This window comes from Cyrtonyx montezumae, unplaced genomic scaffold, assembly GCF_038088225.1.
Source record: "Cyrtonyx montezumae isolate F1298 unplaced genomic scaffold, pur_monq_1.0 scaffold_11, whole genome shotgun sequence".
NCBI lineage: Eukaryota > Metazoa > Chordata > Aves > Galliformes > Odontophoridae > Cyrtonyx > Cyrtonyx montezumae.
Genome location: NW_027071837.1, coordinates 2,371,360 through 2,388,989, shown reverse-complemented (window position 1 = coordinate 2,388,989; position 17,630 = coordinate 2,371,360). Strand labels below are relative to the sequence as shown.

Here is a 17,630-nt window from a genome sequence, read left to right as displayed (position 1 = left end):
ACATGGCCAACGCACCGCTGTAGGGACTAACTCCTTTCCTTTTTCCGTTCCCTCCCTCCCGGATCGGGGCAGAGCAGCGATGCGCGGTGTGGCCGTGCCACCTAGCGCCGGTACGGGGAAGCGCCGTCGGGGCGGGGAGGGAGCGGACGCAGCTCCGGGCCGGGGCCCATCACCGCGGGGCTCCGAACCGGGCCGGCCTGAGGCTGCCGGTGCCCGGGTTGGACGTGGGGGAGAGGACCCGCAGCGGAACGCCCCGGGGCTGGAAGGTTATGGGGTGCTCCCCGGGGGCGGGGCGGGGGTGGGAGGGGGCGGCTCCTCGCCCGGTTCCCGCTGGGCGGGGCGGGCGGCGGCGGCTCGGCCGCTCGTGGGTTGGCACCGAGCGGAGCGGCCGCCGGCCACGGCGGAGCGATGATCCGCAGGGAAGGTAAGGAGAGCCGAGCCCTGCCCCGCCCCGCCCGCAGCTCCGGGCACCGCGGCCCGCAGCGCTCAACAAGTGTCCGCCCCGCCGCACCGTGACCGAGCTCCGCTGCCGGGACAGCGGCCGCGGCTCCCCCGGGATGGAGGACCGTGGAGTGGGCGCCCGGCTGCGTGCCCTCTCCGGGGCGTGGGATGCGTCCTTACCACGGCGTGGCTGTGGGCTGCTGCGCTTCCCCTGCGGGGAGGGAGGACGTGGGCGTGCGGGTGAGGTGTGAGGAGGGACCCCTCTGTAAGTGGGGTGTGCTCCTGCAGGTACTGCGATGCTCAGGCTGTCCCCTGGGCTTGGCGTGCAGGGCCAGCGCTGCCTGCTCCTGTGTCACTCACCACGAGGGCCGGCAGCATACGTGCTGCTCTTCCTGCCCAGCCCGGGTGGGGTGGGATGGTCAGACCGTGTTCGGTCTGTGCCCTGATGGAGTGGTCACGGTTCTCCACCTGTTTCTTTAGGCTTTGCTGATGAGGTCAGGGATGAGCCGTGAAGATGACTCACAGGATGCTGGGCAGTGGCTGGAGCTGCTGTCTGATGTTGCAGAGAGGAAAAAAAAAAAAAATCCTCAGTGCTGATATGGTGCTGGGATGCCTGTAAAGCCCAGCGAAGGTGGAACCCTGGAAACTCCCTGCTCTTCCCAAAGCAGAGCCCAGCTCTGAGCAGGAGCGGTTCACGCTTCCCCTGGCTCTTTCTCTTCTGCTCCTGGGATGAGTCAGTGTGGCCTGGTGACACAGGCAGGACCCCGGCGGGATGAGCTGGGACAGCAGGTGGCACACGCCCTGGCAGACACAGGCCCCCTTGTTTGGTGACCTGAATTCCCCGCTGAGAGCCCTGGGACAAGCAGGACCATCCTTTCTGCATGAGTTCCTGGGTCAAATGATGATCCTCAGACAGCAGCGGGCCGCCTCCCCCGCTGCCTCGCACAGACTCCCTTTGTCTGTGGGCTGCTGGGGTGACAAAGGGAAATATTCAGTGGTGGTGGCGGGCTCAAGGTCCGTGGGAGCTCCCCACCCATCTTGTGTGGGTCACATCTGGGCTTGGTGCTGGATTTCCTCCAGCTATGGGGCTGTCTTGGCTGGAAAAGCATAGAGTTATCCTGGTGTAGAGCTATCCTGGTACAGTGAGCTCACAGCCCCGTTGTTTTAGGGCCAAAGTTGTCCCACAGCTATGGGGGAGCTCAGTCACAGCAGTCTCCTGGCCAGCATCCCTCCTTCCTAGCTTTATTTCCCACTGACCTAAGGCTCCACTGCTTGGAGCAGTTCTCACCTTTCTCCTTGTAGAACTGCAAGTTTTTCTGCCCGTGGATCCGAGCTGCTTGCAATGTCTGTGTAACTGCCTCACTTGCCCAGTCTGCTATGCTCATCTCTGCTGTGACCATCTGGCCCTGTGTGGGTGAGCATGTGCTCCTAGGGGTCATGCTGACAGCTCTGTGCATTGGGGATGTGTCCAGTTCCCAAAAACTCCTCTGCTTGGGAGGTGATTGGGCTGCCCGTGTGGACACCTGCATAGGAAAGCTGCTTGAGTTGCTGTACAGCTCTTAAATGTCCAGAGCTAGAAGGAAATTGAGGTATTTCATGGATGAGTTCTTTGCACTCAAGGGTGCACTCAAGCCTTCCTAAAGCATGTCTGTCCATCTCCTGGCATTTAATGCCATGTTATTCCTGTGTCCCCTCTGCAGACACCGAACGGGCAGTGGAAATCCTGACGAGATACCAAAGCACCCTGAGCTCCCCAGAGGAACAGGAGCTGAAAGCCTCCATCGGAAAGATCTCACACATCTTCCAAAGCAAACTCTTCCAGGCTCTGCTGGGTAAGCCCCTTCCTGCTGTTCTCTGGGGCATTGCAGTCAGTGGGTGCTCTTGGCTGGAGCAGACCCGCTCCTGGCTGCGTGGTTTCTCTTTGGACACAAATTTTGGAGCTCTCTCAGAGATGATCCCAGTGCAACCCAGGCTGCTGCAAAGGCACAAAGCAGAGGACTTATGTACTGGAACAGAGAAGTGATGTGGGGAGAATGAAGCTCTAAGAGTCAGGGCCGTGCTCACTGTCAAGACAGGAAAGGAGAGGGCACAGTGTCTCTGGAGTAGCCCTGCTGTCCTGTCAACACCAACACCAGGGAGTGCTTCTTGGTTGCTGGTGACCTTTTCAACTGGTTGAGCAGGATATGAGTTCCCGGGACAGAGCCAGCTTTCACTCAATGTATTTACCTAACGAGGAATTTGCATTAATTGCTTCCTCCCCCGTCCCTTGAGTGCATGTTTGTGAATTCCTCCATCTCTGCACAGCCTCACATGACGCTGTGCTCGTGTGTGGTGTCCACAGCTCTGCCCCCACGGGCACGCAGGGACGAGTGACACTGACACAGGGAGGACAGAGTGCTCTCATGCCATCTGCTTTTTACCCACCCCTCTCCCAGCGGTACCTCGGGAGTTTGCTTGGAGCCTCAGGGCTGGGTCGGGGTGTTTGCAGGGTGTGCTGTGCCCACGCCTGCACCTGTGCTTCCCTTCCCATGGCACGGGGTGCTGATACCTCTGTCCTCTCCTATGCTCTCAGCAGCTTGTGCTTGGTTGTTGGCTTTTTTTGGTGGGGCACAGTAAGGCAAATGCACGAGGCTGGTTCACAGTCATCCTCAGAACTTTTGCTCCTGCAGATAACGTTCTCCTAAGACATATATTGAGTTTGAGCACCGAAGTGCATTTGTTGGTAGCAGAGCTACTGGAAGTGCCAAGTGTTGCGGAGCTTCACATGTTGTTCCACATGAAAAATGCAAGGGGTGGGGCCTCCCAGGCACTTCTTTAGAAATAAGCTGCTTTGTGAACTCAGGCTCTGCTCCCGGGCTATTGGGATGCAGCGTGCACGGGGCCGGGCACTGTGCCTGCTGTCCCGGTGCCCTGTGTTGCTGTGCCTGTGCTCTTCTGGATGCTGTTCCCCCAGCAGCCTCCTGCAACTGAAAAAAAGAAAGGCTTATCTGTTTGATGCATGGAGCCCAGGAGGAAAGCGTTAGACCGCTGCCTGATCTCCCTTCTTCTGTCAATCTAGAGTTACTCTTCCGTACAGGATCCAGAGGGGGATTTATGCTGTCATCAAACAGACACCAGCTCATTAAGCAGAACACACAGCTTCCCCAGGACCCCATTCCCCAGGGTTCCCCACTGCCCCCAGTGATGTTCCTGCCCCAGACAGGGGCGCCAGCAGCAATGTTCCCCTGTGACAGAGCCATCCAAATCCTGTTTTCATTTTCGGGAACTCTTGTGCATTCCAAGTGTAATCCACGCAGCCAGGAGCCCGTGGTATCCTGTTACGCAATGACTATTTTTATAAGCAGAGGGAGAGATGTTTTTGCACAAAAACAAAGTCTGTCTGTCCAAGCACCAGCCGTGACCTCAGGCCTGATCAGTCATGGCTCTGGGAGCAGCTAGGCCCAGAGATGCACCTGGGGCCTGGCATCTGTACCCTCCTCCCTTCTCTTCCCATAGTTGCTCAGTTTTTTGCAGGGCACCCTTTGACAAGCGCCAGGTTTTAGGAAAATCCATTAAAGATGTGCTTTTTCCACCCCCCCGCCCCACCCCGAAGCCGTTGGTTCCCTTTGGGGGTACTGCAGAATCATTAAAGTTGGGAAAGACCAGTAAGACCACCTCGTCCAACCCATCCCCACCACGCCCAGTAAACCGGAGCTCCCTGTGCTCCTCTGCAATGAACACAGAAAATGAATTTGCTTTCCCTGCTGTGGCTTTCCTCCTGAGTGCTTCTTTCTGCACTGCCCCTTTCTGGCCCCACAGCCCTGGCTGCCTCCGGTCTCCCACGTGCAGTCAGGATTTATGACTTTGCCATGCTGTGTGCAAGGCGTTCACCAAACCCCCTCAGCCAACCTCTTGCAGTGGTACATTTAACCTGGTGCCATTCACCATCCTTTCTGGTTTTCTCATTTGGATGCAGTTTCAGCTATTTAGGAGAATGCCTTCTCCCTTTCAAAGCCCCTTTTCTTGCAGTCCTGCTGTGCTTTCCTCCCTTTTCCCTTCTAACATCCACCAGCCAACGCTGCACACGTGTGCTCTGATGTCACGATGCAGAGCCTCTAAATAGGATTTTCTGCTTCCCACCCTCTTTGTCACCCCTTCCAGTTTCTTTCTGAAGAGCTTCTCACTTTTTCTGTAGTTCCCCTTCAGAATTAAACACTCAAACGCGGTGACGTGAGATTTGCTGGGGCTGCTGCACTTCCTAATGGAAACATGCAGCAGCCCCACTGCTTCCTGCAGCACCCTGTGTGCAGGATGGAGAGGGGAAAACGCTCCTGGCAGGGCTAGGAGAAAGCACCCACAGACCCTGCACCCAATGGCACTATGCTCCCTGCCCGCTCCTGATGCCATTTCCTGGGCTGTTTTGCAGATATCCATGAATTCTATGACTTCACACTGCGCTCAGCACTCCTGCAGCCTCCCAGCCCTGCAGCACATCGTGGCACAGCCCGACAGCAGCATGCAGAGCCCAGCTGCTCCCCCAGCCCCAGAGAGCCCTACACCCCCCCCGAGGTAAGAGCCACTCCGGTCCCATTAGAGGGGCCAGGATGGCATTGGCTCCTACGCCAGCAGCGTGCTTCCACACCTCCTCTGTCAGAGCTTGCCTCAATAATTAGGCAACATCTCTCATTCATAAGCGTTAATTGAATTATTCCTAATGCTCCAGCTCTGCTTCTTGCTGTGCTTTCTGCCTCGGATGTAGTGGGACTGTGATCGAGCCACCTCACAAAGCTGCTTTTGATAACTGGAGTTGGGCCTTTCAAGTTTCCTTTTTCAGGATTTTTTCCCACTCTCTGATAACTTCCATGTCTCTTATTTGCATTCTCTTTAATTTCCCACAGTCTTTTAAGAGGCACAGCACCAGGCAGAGGAGCAGCGCCTGAGCAGCAGGCTTCAAGTTATCTCACAGGCAGAAAAGCAAATTGAATTGCCTTGATGGAGTGGGGGCAGTTTTGCCTTTCCAGGCCTGCTCCTATCCTTCCCTGGATCTGGTCCATGGCAATGGATCATTTCTCAGTGGGCTTACCCCTTATTTCTGGAGCAGCACGCACTGAGATCCTATTTCACTTTTATGGGTTTCTCGTAGCCTCAGTCTCAGCAGTGGAGTCCCCCTGTCCAAGCAAACCAACGCCATCACATCCCTCCTTCTTTCACCAGAAAGATGCATGGACACCTCTCCTATTGCTGGAATGCAGGGTGGAATGGGTCAGGTTGGAAGGGATCTAAAAGATCATCCACTTCCAGACCAGCAGTAGGGTCCCCCTTGCCCTGAATGCATCCCAGAGGCTCACAGCCCTCCCTGCCCACCCGTGTCCTGGTCTCGTTGTAGGCCCCAGCCCAGGACGGTGAGCAAAGGTTGCTCTCGATGACCCCGGGAACGCCACCACGGCTGGTGAGGGTGACAGCTCGCCGGACAGAGGCACCAACCAGCATCTGCAGCCTGGTGCTGGGCTCCCACAGTGCCCTGCCACAGGTGAGCCCCCGCACCGCGTCCCACCCGGCCACCAGCTGCCACCGTGGGGACAGCACCGGGGCTGCGTGCCCATAGCACCGCGGGACGGTGCCGGGGAGGTGCCTGGGGCTGGTGTTTCCTTGGGCTGTTCCTGGTGGGATGGTGATGCTCAGGCTGGGAAACGTGGCTGTAACACCAACAGCATCCCCTGTGCGTTAGCGCTCGTGTGGTCCAGCGTCAGCTCTCTGGGCTGAGAGGGCAGATGGATGTGGCACAGGATGGAAATCCTCCCAGCCCTGTCCCTCTTGCCTTATATCTCTGTCTCACGCCCACCTTGTGGATTTCCACCTTTTTCTCCAAGCTGCTCAATGGCAGGTCCATTCCTCAGCATACCAGGAGCTTTTCCTTGCTGTTTGCCATCTATCTGGATGTGGGTCATAAATCTCAGCGTCCTCCTGGTGCGAGCGCATCGTGTGGGCTCCGTACCTGATGTTGGTTGTAGGGACGAGTGAAGGGCAAAACATACTCCCAGCCTTTAGGGAGGGATGGGGTGGCTGTGATGGATGGAGCTCACCAGATGTAAAATAACACAAAGGCTTTGTTTTCCTTGGCACAGCTTTAATCAGTCCTCGTTTGCTAAGTTGGATTCTTCTTCCAATATATTTTAAACATGAAAATCATACTGCTGCTTTTCTGCCCATTTTGATTGTTTCCCTTCTTGCTTTAGTCTCCAATAAAATGGGTAATGCCCCATTTCTTTTTTTCCTTACTGTTGAATTTCTCCTTTTCCTCTCACTGTCCTCTGCACCTTCTAACACTCACCAAACCCTTACTAGTGTTGGAAGAGGTGGGGGGGGGTGGCTGTGGTTTTATGGAGACGAGAGGTGCATTCTGCAATCAGCCCACACCTAGCAGTGGTTTCAGTGATGAAAACTTGCTTTGCACACACTGGGAATCCACCTGCTTTTATTACTTTATCCGTTGGGATTTCAGATGGAGCCTTCCGCCTTTCCCTCTGCTCCCATCCCTGTGTCCCTGGGCTGTACCCATGGACATGGGGCTCTCAGGGGCAGGAACCTACCAGCACAGCATTCATCCCCACGCTCCTGGCTGAGATGTGGACACCTCCCCTCAATTTTGAGATTTCACATGATGGGGAATCTGCTGCATGATAGCCCGGCTCTCCTGATGGTTATTTATCCTTTCCATTTAAAAATCTGCACTTTACTGCTAGCCTGGATTCCTCTTGCTTTAGCTCCCAGCCCCAGGAGGTTTTGCTGCCTTTGTTTGCTGGGATAAAGGGCTGCAGCAGTCAGAACCGTTCCCAACGTGTCGGTATTTATAGATGCTTCTGAGTTCCCTCTCAACTTTCCCTTAGATAAACTAAACAGATTGGCTTCCTCACTTGCTCAGTGTTGTTCCAGCCCTGAAATTGTTCCTGTCACTCTTTCCTGAAGCGTTTTTCTTTTCAGCATTCTCCTTGTGTGGGGTCAGGTCAGGGTGATGGGCACCTTCAGCCAGAGCATTCACACCCACACCTCTTCCCTCACAACCCGGATGGGTGCAGAGTAGGGGCCTTGAGGGAAGAACACTGAGGTGATGTGCAGTGCTTGGCCATGCCTGGGACTCTGCTATCCCTGAGGCATCTCCCCTGGAAACTGGGACCAGGCAGTGCTGGAAGCTGCAGGCTCAGAGCTGTTCCTCTCCAAGCTGAGATGTGGGGGGTTTATAATAGATGATGTTTGACGATAATAGGGCATGTGGGTGCCAAGGCGGGGCAGAGCAGCTGCATCCCTTGTGTTATCAGCCTGCAAGCAAGTGCTCCAGTGGATACCTCACTGCTGAGAAGAGGAATGGAGGCAAGCTGGCATGTCCTGCCTGTTTCTCTTATTGCATCCATCGCTGAAAATAAGTTTTGTGTTGTCTTGGCTCCGGCCTGTCCCCTGCCTGCAGCTCTTCCCAGCGGTAACGGCAGAGGGAAAGTCACTGTAACCTGCCTTAGCCAGGAAGGCGTGCAGGAAACGAATGGCCTGTCTGCACAAATGCTTCCAGGAACAGGAAACGTTCTGTCTGCTGGCATGGCTCCGTGCACTCTGAGTAGCCCCGCACCGCACCAATGGCTGCTGCTCAGGGAGAGGGACCGGCATGCAGAGCATCAGCTCCGGGGGCTGAAAGCATCCCTCGGTGGGAAAGCGATGTTCAGCCCGCAGAGGGACACGGGCAGCTGCAACGCCCCGTGGAAGCACGATCCTGCACGCTCCGTGGGGTTTTGTCAGCCAAATTCTCCACGTCAGCCTCCTTCTGCTTTAGCTTTTGAGGCTTGAGCGTGGGGAAGAACCAGAGGCTGCTCCCGCAGCGCTGCCCGCCTGTGCCCAGGGGGTGGCAGGAAGGCTTCATCTCTCTGAAAGCACCATCCTCGCCACACCTCCCCTCCCCGCTCCCGGCTCGGGGAGCAGAGAGCAGCCAGCTGGAGCGATGAATGCAGGAGGAACAATACCGCTGATGAGCAGAAACGCTGCGCCTGCGAGAAAACGCTGCCCGGCCCCTCACGGAGCCGCTCTGACTTCATCTCTGTCACTGTGCCACCGCGGTCTGCCCTGCACATCCCTCCCTGCACCGCGATGCTTATCCCAACAGCCGATGCTGAGCGCCAGCGGCTCTTAGAGTGGTGGAGGGGCTGCTTCAGCAAGCAGTTGTGCCTCGTGTGCTTCTGCATCGCCGGTGGATGGGAAACCTTGCTGGCAGAGGTGCTGCCTCTCACCCAGGCTGTGTGAGTGTGTTCCTGTGTGCCAGGAGAAGGCTGTTATGGCAAAGGTCAAAAATGTCCCTTTCCCTTCCTGTCACCCCAGGAAGGATGCGACCCAGCCCTGCCGGCTCTCAGGAGCCCTCCCTGCTGCTGTCAGTGCTGAAGAAGATGCACGCATCCACTCTGACCCCCACGCTTGGGGGCTGCTCTGCCAGCACCACCACGCCTGTCTGCTTCCCCTCAAAACCCAAAGCACTGAGGCCAAGTGGATGTGTGTCTATTGGTCTGTCCGTCTGCTGTAACTCACTCCAGCTCAGCCACGCACATCAGCCCTTGCAGCACGGGCACCCAGCTGGGCAGCCACTGCCTGTGTCTTGAGGATGCTGCTGTGCAAAGGGGATTTCAGCATGGGCTGTGTCAGGGAGAGCTGTCACTTCAGTGGACGTTTTGGGGTTGAGTGGCCTCAGCTTTACTAGAGGCTCTTGCTATTCTTGCTGCAGAGATGAACAAGGAGATGCTTAGACTTCATTTCTCCCTGCTGAACGTACAGCTTCAGTGAAGGATGAATTTGATGGAGCCACCAGCCTGTCAAACATAGATCACGTGCAGCCATCTGTTCCTACGCTATTCAGGGCCTTTCTGTCTAAAACCAGTGGCAAAAGGAAGATCCTCAGCAGACTGCAAGGCTTTTCTGGCTCTGCAGCACAGGCAGGTTCTGCTGGAGATGGGGCTGTTGATCTGTCCATTCATTCAGGTCATCGTTGCTGTTTGGGTATTATTTTGTTTGGTGATAGTACAAGCACGTGCAGTGCTGGGGCTGTCCCATAGACAGCCATGCTCCCATCGCCCACATGAGCTCTGAGTCCATCCTTCCAATCCACGCCTTATCGACCTGCTCCTGCTGTCCCCAGCAGAGCAGGGCATTGCCTGTACATTAAGATTCATGCATCCCAGGGCTTAGCTCTGAAAGCACGAGCTGAGACCACCTGAGCAGGATGGGGCTGAAGTGTTTTTGGTGCCTGTCTCTGGAGGCTGAAGACAAATCTCCCGGGTGCATTTCTGCAAAGCAAGCGGGCTCCCCTCTCCATTCTGTTAAAGGAACAAACTGAGCTGGAAGACAGAGCCTGGCAGGCCAGCTGCCTCCTAGCTGGAGCCGGGAAAACGTCGCTGCATCTTAATGGTGTCGGGAAGGATGGAATCAGAATGGTGGTGAAAGAGGCATCACCAGCACTGTTATAAATAGAGCAGCCGTGATAGCTGCTCAGGAGGGTTTTTAGTCTTTGGGATTTGGAGGATAAGCACTGAGCTATGCTGAGAGGTCCATTATCTGTGGCTTTTGTAGGAGTTAGGAGAATCTGCAGGGGAATGAGGGCAGTGGATGAGTGCGGGTTTGGGAATCGTCCCTCTTGTGAATCCGAGTGTGACCCCGTTTTAAGGCTTTCTGCTACGTGCTGCTGCATCTTGCAGTGCTCTGCCTGCTCCGAGGTGGTTGCAGCACACGTGGCTGCAGGATGATTTCAGGCCAACCCAGTGCCCTGCTGCAGGAATGCAGCTCCCGTTGTAACCACGCAGCCTGCAAGCGCACAGCATCGTGCAAGAACTTTGCTGGCATTGCACCTAAGAAATGATTCCAGGCATTGAGATTCAGGCAGAGGACCCCTGCGCTCTGTGGCCTAGATAGCTCTCAGGGCTGGCACTGCTCAGGCATTCTGGTGCCCGCAGCACTGGCACGTGGAGCATCGTGCCCAGCCTCACCACCAGGCACCCACCTGTGTGTGCCCAGAGCTGGGCTCGGCTCTGCCAGCATTGCAGCCGTGTCCTGCCACGTGTCTCTTCTCCTTTTAGGGTCATTTTCAGACTGGGTCACCTTGCAGCTAAGTTCCTGCAGACCACATGTAGGAGAGTTTGCAGAGAGCAACCAAGGGGGGATGCACTGTGGTGCTGGGAGGCACAGCCTGCCCCTGGGCCAGTGTCATTGCTGATGCTGTCAGGTCCCTGCCCCCATGAGTGCCACGTTACTGTGTCCCATGCGTTTTGGGGTGCGTTTTGCAAGGTAAATTTCATGTGGTGTTCTTGCGGGGAGGTTTTGTGCCTTTTGGCATCATGCTGCTGCAGGAGTGCAGGGCTGCTTTGGTGCAGAACAACAGATCCTGGGACCTGAGCAGCTGCATCCCAACCTGCAGGTGAGGACAGTCACCTGCCACCCCGGGCTCATGCCAGGTGGGTCAGTGCTGACACACAGCTGTTTGTCAGTGCTCCGTGCCTCTGTCAGCCTGAGCTGCGCCTTCTGCTTGCCCCACGCGTGGGCGCACGTTTCAAGGTCACCTCAGGGCTCCCAAAGCACTCCTTTTCTATCTTGGCGTGAGGACGGCGGAGGGGAAGGCTTTAAAAGAGACACTGCATCTTTAAGAGAGGCCCGTGAGCCGGCTGCGGCCCTGCGGCACGGCCGCTGATTGGCTGAGCGGCGGGCAGGCGGGCGGGGGGCGGGGACAGCCATTCAGAAACTCCGAGCTGCACTCGCTCTCTTAAAGGCGACGCGGCAGTGCAGAAAGGTAGAGCTGAGGAGGGGCGGGCCGCCACCTCCCGTCCCTCGTGGTTGGCTCCGGTCACTGCCAGGTCCCCACGTATACCTGCACGCTGCTGCCCTGGGTGGGTGGCTGCCCTGATCTCCTGGTTTCAGGGACAATGCAAGCGGGCGCTCTGAGCCATGGGATGTGGCAGTGCTTTATTGCCATGCCTGTGCAGAACTGAGTCATGTTAATGTTTAATCCAAGGAAAGGGCCTTTTCCCCTGCTTTTATGGGCTCCTAGCTGTGCCTTTGATGCTTAAAACTGCTGTTTAGCTCTGAAATGCATGATATGATTCCACTGTGGCCCCCAAAAACCCTCTGTCAGGGCAGGAGTGTGAGCTTCAGGGCCGAGCAGGAGCTGAGCAGAGTGTCTGTGTCCATGCACAATGCCCACTGCAATTGCTTGCTGCTGAATAGAGCCTCTGCACAGGGAGAACCCAGGCTGTTCCCAGGCTGACCCACAGGAGGTCCCCAGCGTGAAGCTGTGGTGCTCAGCCCCATCAGCACAGCAGGGAATGTTTCCTAGTTCATTTGCTGCAGTTTCAACTGGAGAAAGTGGCTCTTGGTGCTGATTGAAGAACCTCACTCGGTGGCTGCGGCAAGTGAGGGGTGGAACTGTGGCACCGGGCAACGTATCATTAATAAAACAAGAACGGTTTTACCCTGGAGGAGAATAATTTGTTTGGCAACTGTGCTGAGAGCACTGAGCTCAGGATCCCATCCTCCCTGGGCATTCCTCGGAAGGCTGCAGGCCCACCAAAGCCTTCTGAGCTGGCTCCAACCCCTTCCTTCACACCGACCTTGGATGGGTCAGTGCCCATCCCTCACACTTGCCTTCCTCTTCCCGCAGGACTTCGTGTGAGAGGAAGGAAGTGATGGCAGCCTAGCTCCGTGCCACGCCGCCTTCGTGCCGTGTAAATAGCTCCGTCTCTGGGATTTCTTGATGCTTTGCTGAAATTAGCACCTGAAAAAAAAAGAGCAGCTGCCAAAGCCACATTTGAATAAGATGGGTAGGCTTTGGTAGAAGAGGAGAGCGGATCGGAGAGTGCTTGGGTTCCTTGAAGTGCACCTGGCCCTGCACTGACCTCCTCCTGAGCCTGGTAACACGTCCCGAGCCCCACACAGTGCAGGGAGCAGTGCAGGCAAGCAGCAACCAGGATTTTGTTCCTCTTGGTTGGGGCTGGCAGATGACGTGTGCTGCTCACTGTAAATGAGGAGGAATGAAACAACCCTTGTACCAAGGACAGAGCAGAAGAGGTAAAGCAGGATATGCAGATAGGGAGCTGCAAGATGGGAAGGACTCCATGAGGCTCAAGGGAAGTATGGGGCCTCTCTGCACACAGCAATGGGATACCCATAGATAAGTTAGCTGGGAGAAGAAGCAGGAGGGGCAGGCATGGGCTGCCAGGGCAAAAACAAAGCCAGTGCTTCTCTTAAATTCTTCGTTCCATTCCTCATTAAAGCATTTTTCCCTACCAGGTCTCGTCCTTTGCTTTCACATTCCCTCCTCTAAGTGAAAGCCCGTGTCCTTACCTGTCCTCACCGCAGGACTGAGTGAACAGAGCCACATTGGGAGCAGGGCAGCATGAACATTTTGGACACATCTCTGATGCTGGAGTGACCCAGATCTCAGAGGTACGGGGTGGCTGTGAAGGACTCTGTGTCCTGAAGTGCTCAGGCAGGAGGTGCTGACCACCTACAAGGCTTATTGCAGCTCTGTGTGCAGCAGTCCCCTGCACCTTACAGCTGTTCTGAGCTTAGAGCCAGGGGGATTTCAGCTTGAATGTGTCACAGATGTGTGTCATCAAGAGCAGCGTGTGACAGTGGCATCCATGCTGTGACAGAGGCAACCTGGGCAGCCCAGAGGCAATGGATTGCAGCCAGTGCTGGGGAGGATGGACACTGCACTGTGCAGTGGGGACTGTGGTGCTCAGGGCTTCTGGGACAACATGGGTCTTATTGCAGTGGTTAATTGTGGGCCAGGCTCAGCTTTTCCTTAACGAGTCAGATATGCTTTTCTGCAGTGGTCTTCCCCTCCACCTTTCAACTTGGGAGGGTGACTCTCTTCTGATTTTTTGTGCCACAGATCTGGAGCCACTGAGCTGCTCCGAGGCCCAGTGAAGGCACCTGGGGTTTCTATACCCCAAAAAAGCCTCACGGGCAGCAACCCCAGGGTGCGGTGCTGGAGTGCACAGCAACAGAGCCAAGAGAGATGAGAGCTGATGTGGGGATGCCCTCGCGTGTGCGGAGCTGGGGATAGAGACGGGGCGAGGGCAGCCGCAGGTGAGGCAGGGAACTGTTGAGCAAAGGGTTTCTGCATTCCCGCAAACACGAGGTTCTGGGGATCAGCAGGGCACAGAGCGGAGCTGAGCAAGCCGTGGGGCTGCACGGCACGGCGTTTTTTGGGCTCGCTGTTTTGCGGGCGGGTTTTGACGCTGCTGCCGGGGGAGAAATCTTGCCCTTTGGGTTGCGGGAACCCCCGGCCGCTCTGCCCTTCATCCCCAGCCTTTCCCCGGCGGCACTTCGGGGGCGGCGGGCGGCCGCGGTGCGGGGCGGTGCGCGGAGGCTCCGCGCCGCAGATTGGCGGGGAGCGGCGGGGAGAGGCGGAGGATGCTCCGCGCCGCCGCAGGTGCCGCGCTCCGCGCTCCCGAGCCGCGCCGGACCGGGCTGAACCGCGCCGAACCGGACCGGGCTGAGCCGAGCGGAGCGGAGCCCCACGCAAGGACTGAGCCACGACAGGAGTGAGCGGCGCGACCCCGCGGAGCTCTCTGCGCCCTAACCCCTCCTGCATCCCGGGACCGGGGGCGCGCGTGGCGTGGGGCGGGGGCCGCTGCCGCCCCCCGAGCATCCCTCCCTCTCCGTCTCCCTGCGCGCATCCCTCCGCGCCGCCTCCTTCCCTCCCTCCCTCCCTCCCTCCCACCCTGCCGGCTCTATGGTGTGAGGGCAGCGATGCACAAGCACCACCACTGCTGCAAGTGCCCCGAGTGCTACGAGGTGACGCGGATGGCGGCCCTGCGGCGCATGGAGCCCCCCTCCTACGGCGAGTGGCAGCACGAGCAGTACGGCTACGGTGGCTACGGCTCGCAGACCCTGCCGGCACCCGGGGGGGCCGCGCCTGCTGCCCGCGGTAAGGCCAAGCTGGGGCCCCCTGCCCGCGATGCCGCTGCATTGAAGCCTCCGCCGCCGCCACCGGGGAAGAGTGCGCCCAAGGTGAACGGGAGTGGCCCGGGCTGGTGGCCTGAGTGCACGTGTTCGAGCCGCGACTGGTACGAGCAGGTACGGGCCGGCACCACGTTGCGGTTCTCTGGCACCTTGGGATGCGATGGGATGGGGCGGATGGATGCTGGGGGGCTCCTCTAAGGAGCAGTGGGGCCGTGGCAGGCGATGCTGGTGCATTGGACCGTTGTGGGTGGACACCGTCGTTGTTGCAGTTGATGGCCATCATCATCGTCACTTGGGTTGGCCATCATCATCACTTGGGTTGGCCGTCATCGCTGCTTTGGTTGGCTGTTTCCATCGCTCAGGCCGAGAGCTGCAGTCCCACCTAATGTAGTATTGTGTGCTGGAGAGCACCCCTGGGGCACAGCTCGGACAGGGCACGGCTGGCTCTCGCCTGGCACGAGGCAGGTGGCAGGTACAATGGGTTTGGGGCACCCACCTGCCGTCCTTGCTGCTCACGATGCCTTTGCCTGGAGCCCCGGTGCCGTTGAGGGTGTCCCCCGTGGTGTTGCATTCTGCAGGCGTGGGGCACGCTGCCACAAACAGCCTCGTGGGCTCTCAGACCGGCACCTGCTTGCCGTTGAGTTGTGGTTTCCTCGCTCTGCTGCTACGTCCCTGCTCCCAGAGATTATTATGTAACCCTTCTCTGGTCGCCAGCATGCTGTGTGCTTTCTGCCCCATTTCACTGCCTCCATTTCTTCCCACACGCGTTCATTTTATTAGTGTTCTCCTCCAGGACCCATTCTTAGGCTGTGTTTTTCCTCTAAATGGAGAGACCAGTCTTGTTTTGAACCCACAAGCAAGCTTAGAAAATGGTTGGAGCTGTTTGCAAAGCATTAAAATGGAGGCTAGACCCTGCCTGAAAAACGATTTACCCTGCTTAAGAGAAAGGCATTTCAGTTTGCTTCTTCTGCTCCTTTCATTCATTATCTTCAAACCTCACATGATTTCTTATTGATTCTTCTAATTATTATTTCAAGACGCTGAGGCAGGCAGGCACACAGGAATCAATGGGAATTCTCTCTTCCTTTCCCCTTGGAAAACACAATCTTCTGCTTCCCTTCCCGTGTTTTTCTTCATTGCTGTCTCAGCCTGTAGCTCTGATCGAAATAATCTGATTCCAGGTTGATACGCTCAGAAGACATTTACAGAGAGCCCCCAAAACCCCAGCACCTTCCTATCAGCCCGCTCCTGCTGCTCTCTGCTTCTCTGCCACTCTTTGCATCAAAATCAGCCTCGTCTCTCTCTCTTGCCTGCTGATCCCTGGCCAAAGCTTTTCAGCTTCCCTTCGCTATCTCTTTGCTTCGCTCTGTCCAGTGCAGAGCATCCAATGCAGAGCATCCACCCCTGGGCAGGAGCAGTGAGCTGGAGCCGGGTGCTCCCCTCCTGCTTGCAGGGGAGGTCTGGCCCAGGGATGATTGCAGGGGAGGGTGGTGGTGGCAGCTGCAGCACTGCGCGGCGCTGGGCAGGGGAGCTGTCGTGTGCTGCAATGGTGGAAGGGAAAGCATTGTCTCTTTGTGGTGTTGCCACCGAGCCCCGGGTCCACACTGGGAACCTCTGCCCAGCCTTAGCACTGAGGTGAAGGAATCAGTGCTTCCTCGCTGCTCTGCAAGTGGCAGAGGATGGCAGTGTGTGAGGCTGCGTGAGCACAGTGGGGTCTGCGTGTGTACTGTGTCGTGTGTGCTATGTGCACTGCCAGTGTCAGAGCAGACAGGACTGCTCCCTGCTGTGTCGCAAATGCATGCGCTGAGCAAAGCTCAGCCGTGCTCCTCTTCTGATCCAGACCCCCAGAGCACTGGGGAGAGGCAATCTGACATCTCCAGGGCTGCCCCTTTAAGTGGTGTCCCTGTCCCTGGAAGCACTTCCAGCAGCAGAGGTGGGAGGCAGAGCCGGGAGGTTTCCCCATCAGCCAGGACCTGCTGTCCTCCCTGGGGGCTTCCTTCCCCCCAGTCCTTTTTCTCCCCTTCCTTGCACCCAGTGCATGTGCCAGCATGGCCGCATGTGCAGATGCTGTGCACAGGGAACGTGCTCACGGCTGCGTCTGGTGCTGCATGCTCGCTGACATCACTCATCCTCATGGAGCCCCACGGCATGTAGCCGTGCCCACATGTGCTGCCCAGCACCCAGCATAGCTCCAGCATCGACCGTTGCCTCCTCCTTCTGCCTTTCCTTCTCCAGGACACGAATTAGCTTGCTCAGGCAACAGCAGTAACTGAGAACCCCTAATCCTGACTACAGGGAGAGAGGAAATCTCCCAGCTCTGGGTTTCTCATTTCTTTCTGCTTTGCTTTCCTTCCCCCCTCCTTTCTCCCTTTGGAGATCTCTTCCATTTCTCCTCCCTTATCTCAGCGTTTATTACTCCCCATCTCCTGTGCTTTCTGCCTTCACCACGCCCCATTGTTCCCTTCTCCACCTCTTAATACATCCATCCCCGCACCCACCTCATCCCCCTCACTCACTGCTTGGGGACGCGGGCCCCCCCTCCCTGCCATACCGGGGTGAGAGGAGGACTCCCAGCTTTGGGGGAGGAATGGCAGCGCGATCAGTGCCGATGCGCAGCAGCGAGAGGAGCCAAGTGCTCCAAACCCCTCCTCCCCGCGCAGTGCCGCCCACGGATGCTTGCGAGCGATGTCCGGATGCTCGGCCACACTGGAGCACCTTCTCCAGGGCTGGTCCTTACGGGAAGGGCCATCCCTGCAGCTTGGCTCAGCCCTTGTGTCCAGTGCAAAGCTGGCGGCCAGAGCAGGGTCCCCCATGGGGCTCCAGAAGGGCTCGCTGGCATTTTGGTGCATATTTAGGGTGGCTCTGGGCACGAGCACCTCCTCTCCGGGAAGGGCACTGCTGTACAGTGGGAAGTGGCTGGTATGGGTTATCCAACCACAGGAGCAGCCCCAGGTCTGCCAGCCATGCACGGCCAGAGATGCCCTTCCTGTGGGCAGATGGCATCCTGCTGTCTCCCCTCTCCCCTCTCCTGGGACTGGGGTCATTCGGGGTGGGTTGGAGCAGCTCTGGAGCATGCTGGGCTTTTGGGGACCTCCTGGACAGAGGCGTTTTGTGGACAAGCAATGGGAAGTGGGGGAAAGGGCCCCACAGCCTGTACAGGGCTACAAATGTGTCACCAAAGGCAGTGTTTTTCCATGCACAAAAACTGTTGTTACAGTTCCTCC

At 57.3% G+C, this 17,630-nt stretch overlaps 2 protein-coding genes across 5 annotated transcripts in view; both read left to right on the top strand.

Annotated features, from left to right (window-relative positions):
- The first annotated feature begins 374 nt into the window (after positions 1 to 374).
- On the top strand, positions 375 to 12,213 carry LOC136044208 (disks large homolog 1-like). Of its 3 annotated transcripts, none has more exons than XM_065729369.1 (4): positions 375 to 424; positions 2,142 to 2,273; positions 4,847 to 4,989; positions 5,807 to 6,685. In XM_065729369.1, the coding sequence occupies exons 1-4, from the start codon at positions 409 to 411 to the stop codon at positions 6,023 to 6,025; spliced, it is 510 nt and encodes a 169-aa protein (XP_065585441.1). In that variant the 5' UTR covers positions 375 to 408; the 3' UTR covers positions 6,026 to 6,685. The 3 variants fall into 3 exon arrangements, with proteins under 3 accessions (XP_065585441.1, XP_065585442.1, XP_065585440.1); XM_065729370.1 differs by lacking the exon at positions 375 to 424 and adding an exon at positions 12,095 to 12,213 and having other exon boundaries at positions 2,043 to 2,273; positions 5,807 to 5,950; XM_065729368.1 differs by lacking the exon at positions 375 to 424 and having other exon boundaries at positions 2,043 to 2,273.
- A 1,980-nt stretch (positions 12,214 to 14,193) lies between these two features.
- DLG3 (discs large MAGUK scaffold protein 3) overlaps positions 14,194 to 17,630 on the top strand; it is a 40,402-nt gene continuing 36,965 nt past the window's right edge. For both annotated transcript variants that reach the window (XM_065729363.1, XM_065729361.1), the window contains exon 1: positions 14,194 to 14,520. In XM_065729363.1, the coding sequence (XP_065585435.1) occupies positions 14,194 to 14,520 (327 nt within the window). The remainder of the gene's footprint in view (positions 14,521 to 17,630) is intronic.

What these genes read in the sequence shown, in the direction of transcription:
- LOC136044208 (XM_065729368.1), top strand. Translation starts at nt 2,111, where the DNA reads ATGCCATGTTATTCCTGTGTCCCCTCTGCAGACACCGAACGGGCAGTG. An exon ending in ACTCTTCCAGGCTCTGCTGG is followed by an intron (nt 2,274 to 4,846) that starts GTAAGCCCCTTC and finishes GCTGTTTTGCAG; the next exon opens with ATATCCATGAATTCTATGAC. An exon ending in AGCCCTACACCCCCCCCGAG is followed by an intron (nt 4,990 to 5,806) that starts GTAAGAGCCACT and finishes GTCTCGTTGTAG; the next exon opens with GCCCCAGCCCAGGACGGTGA.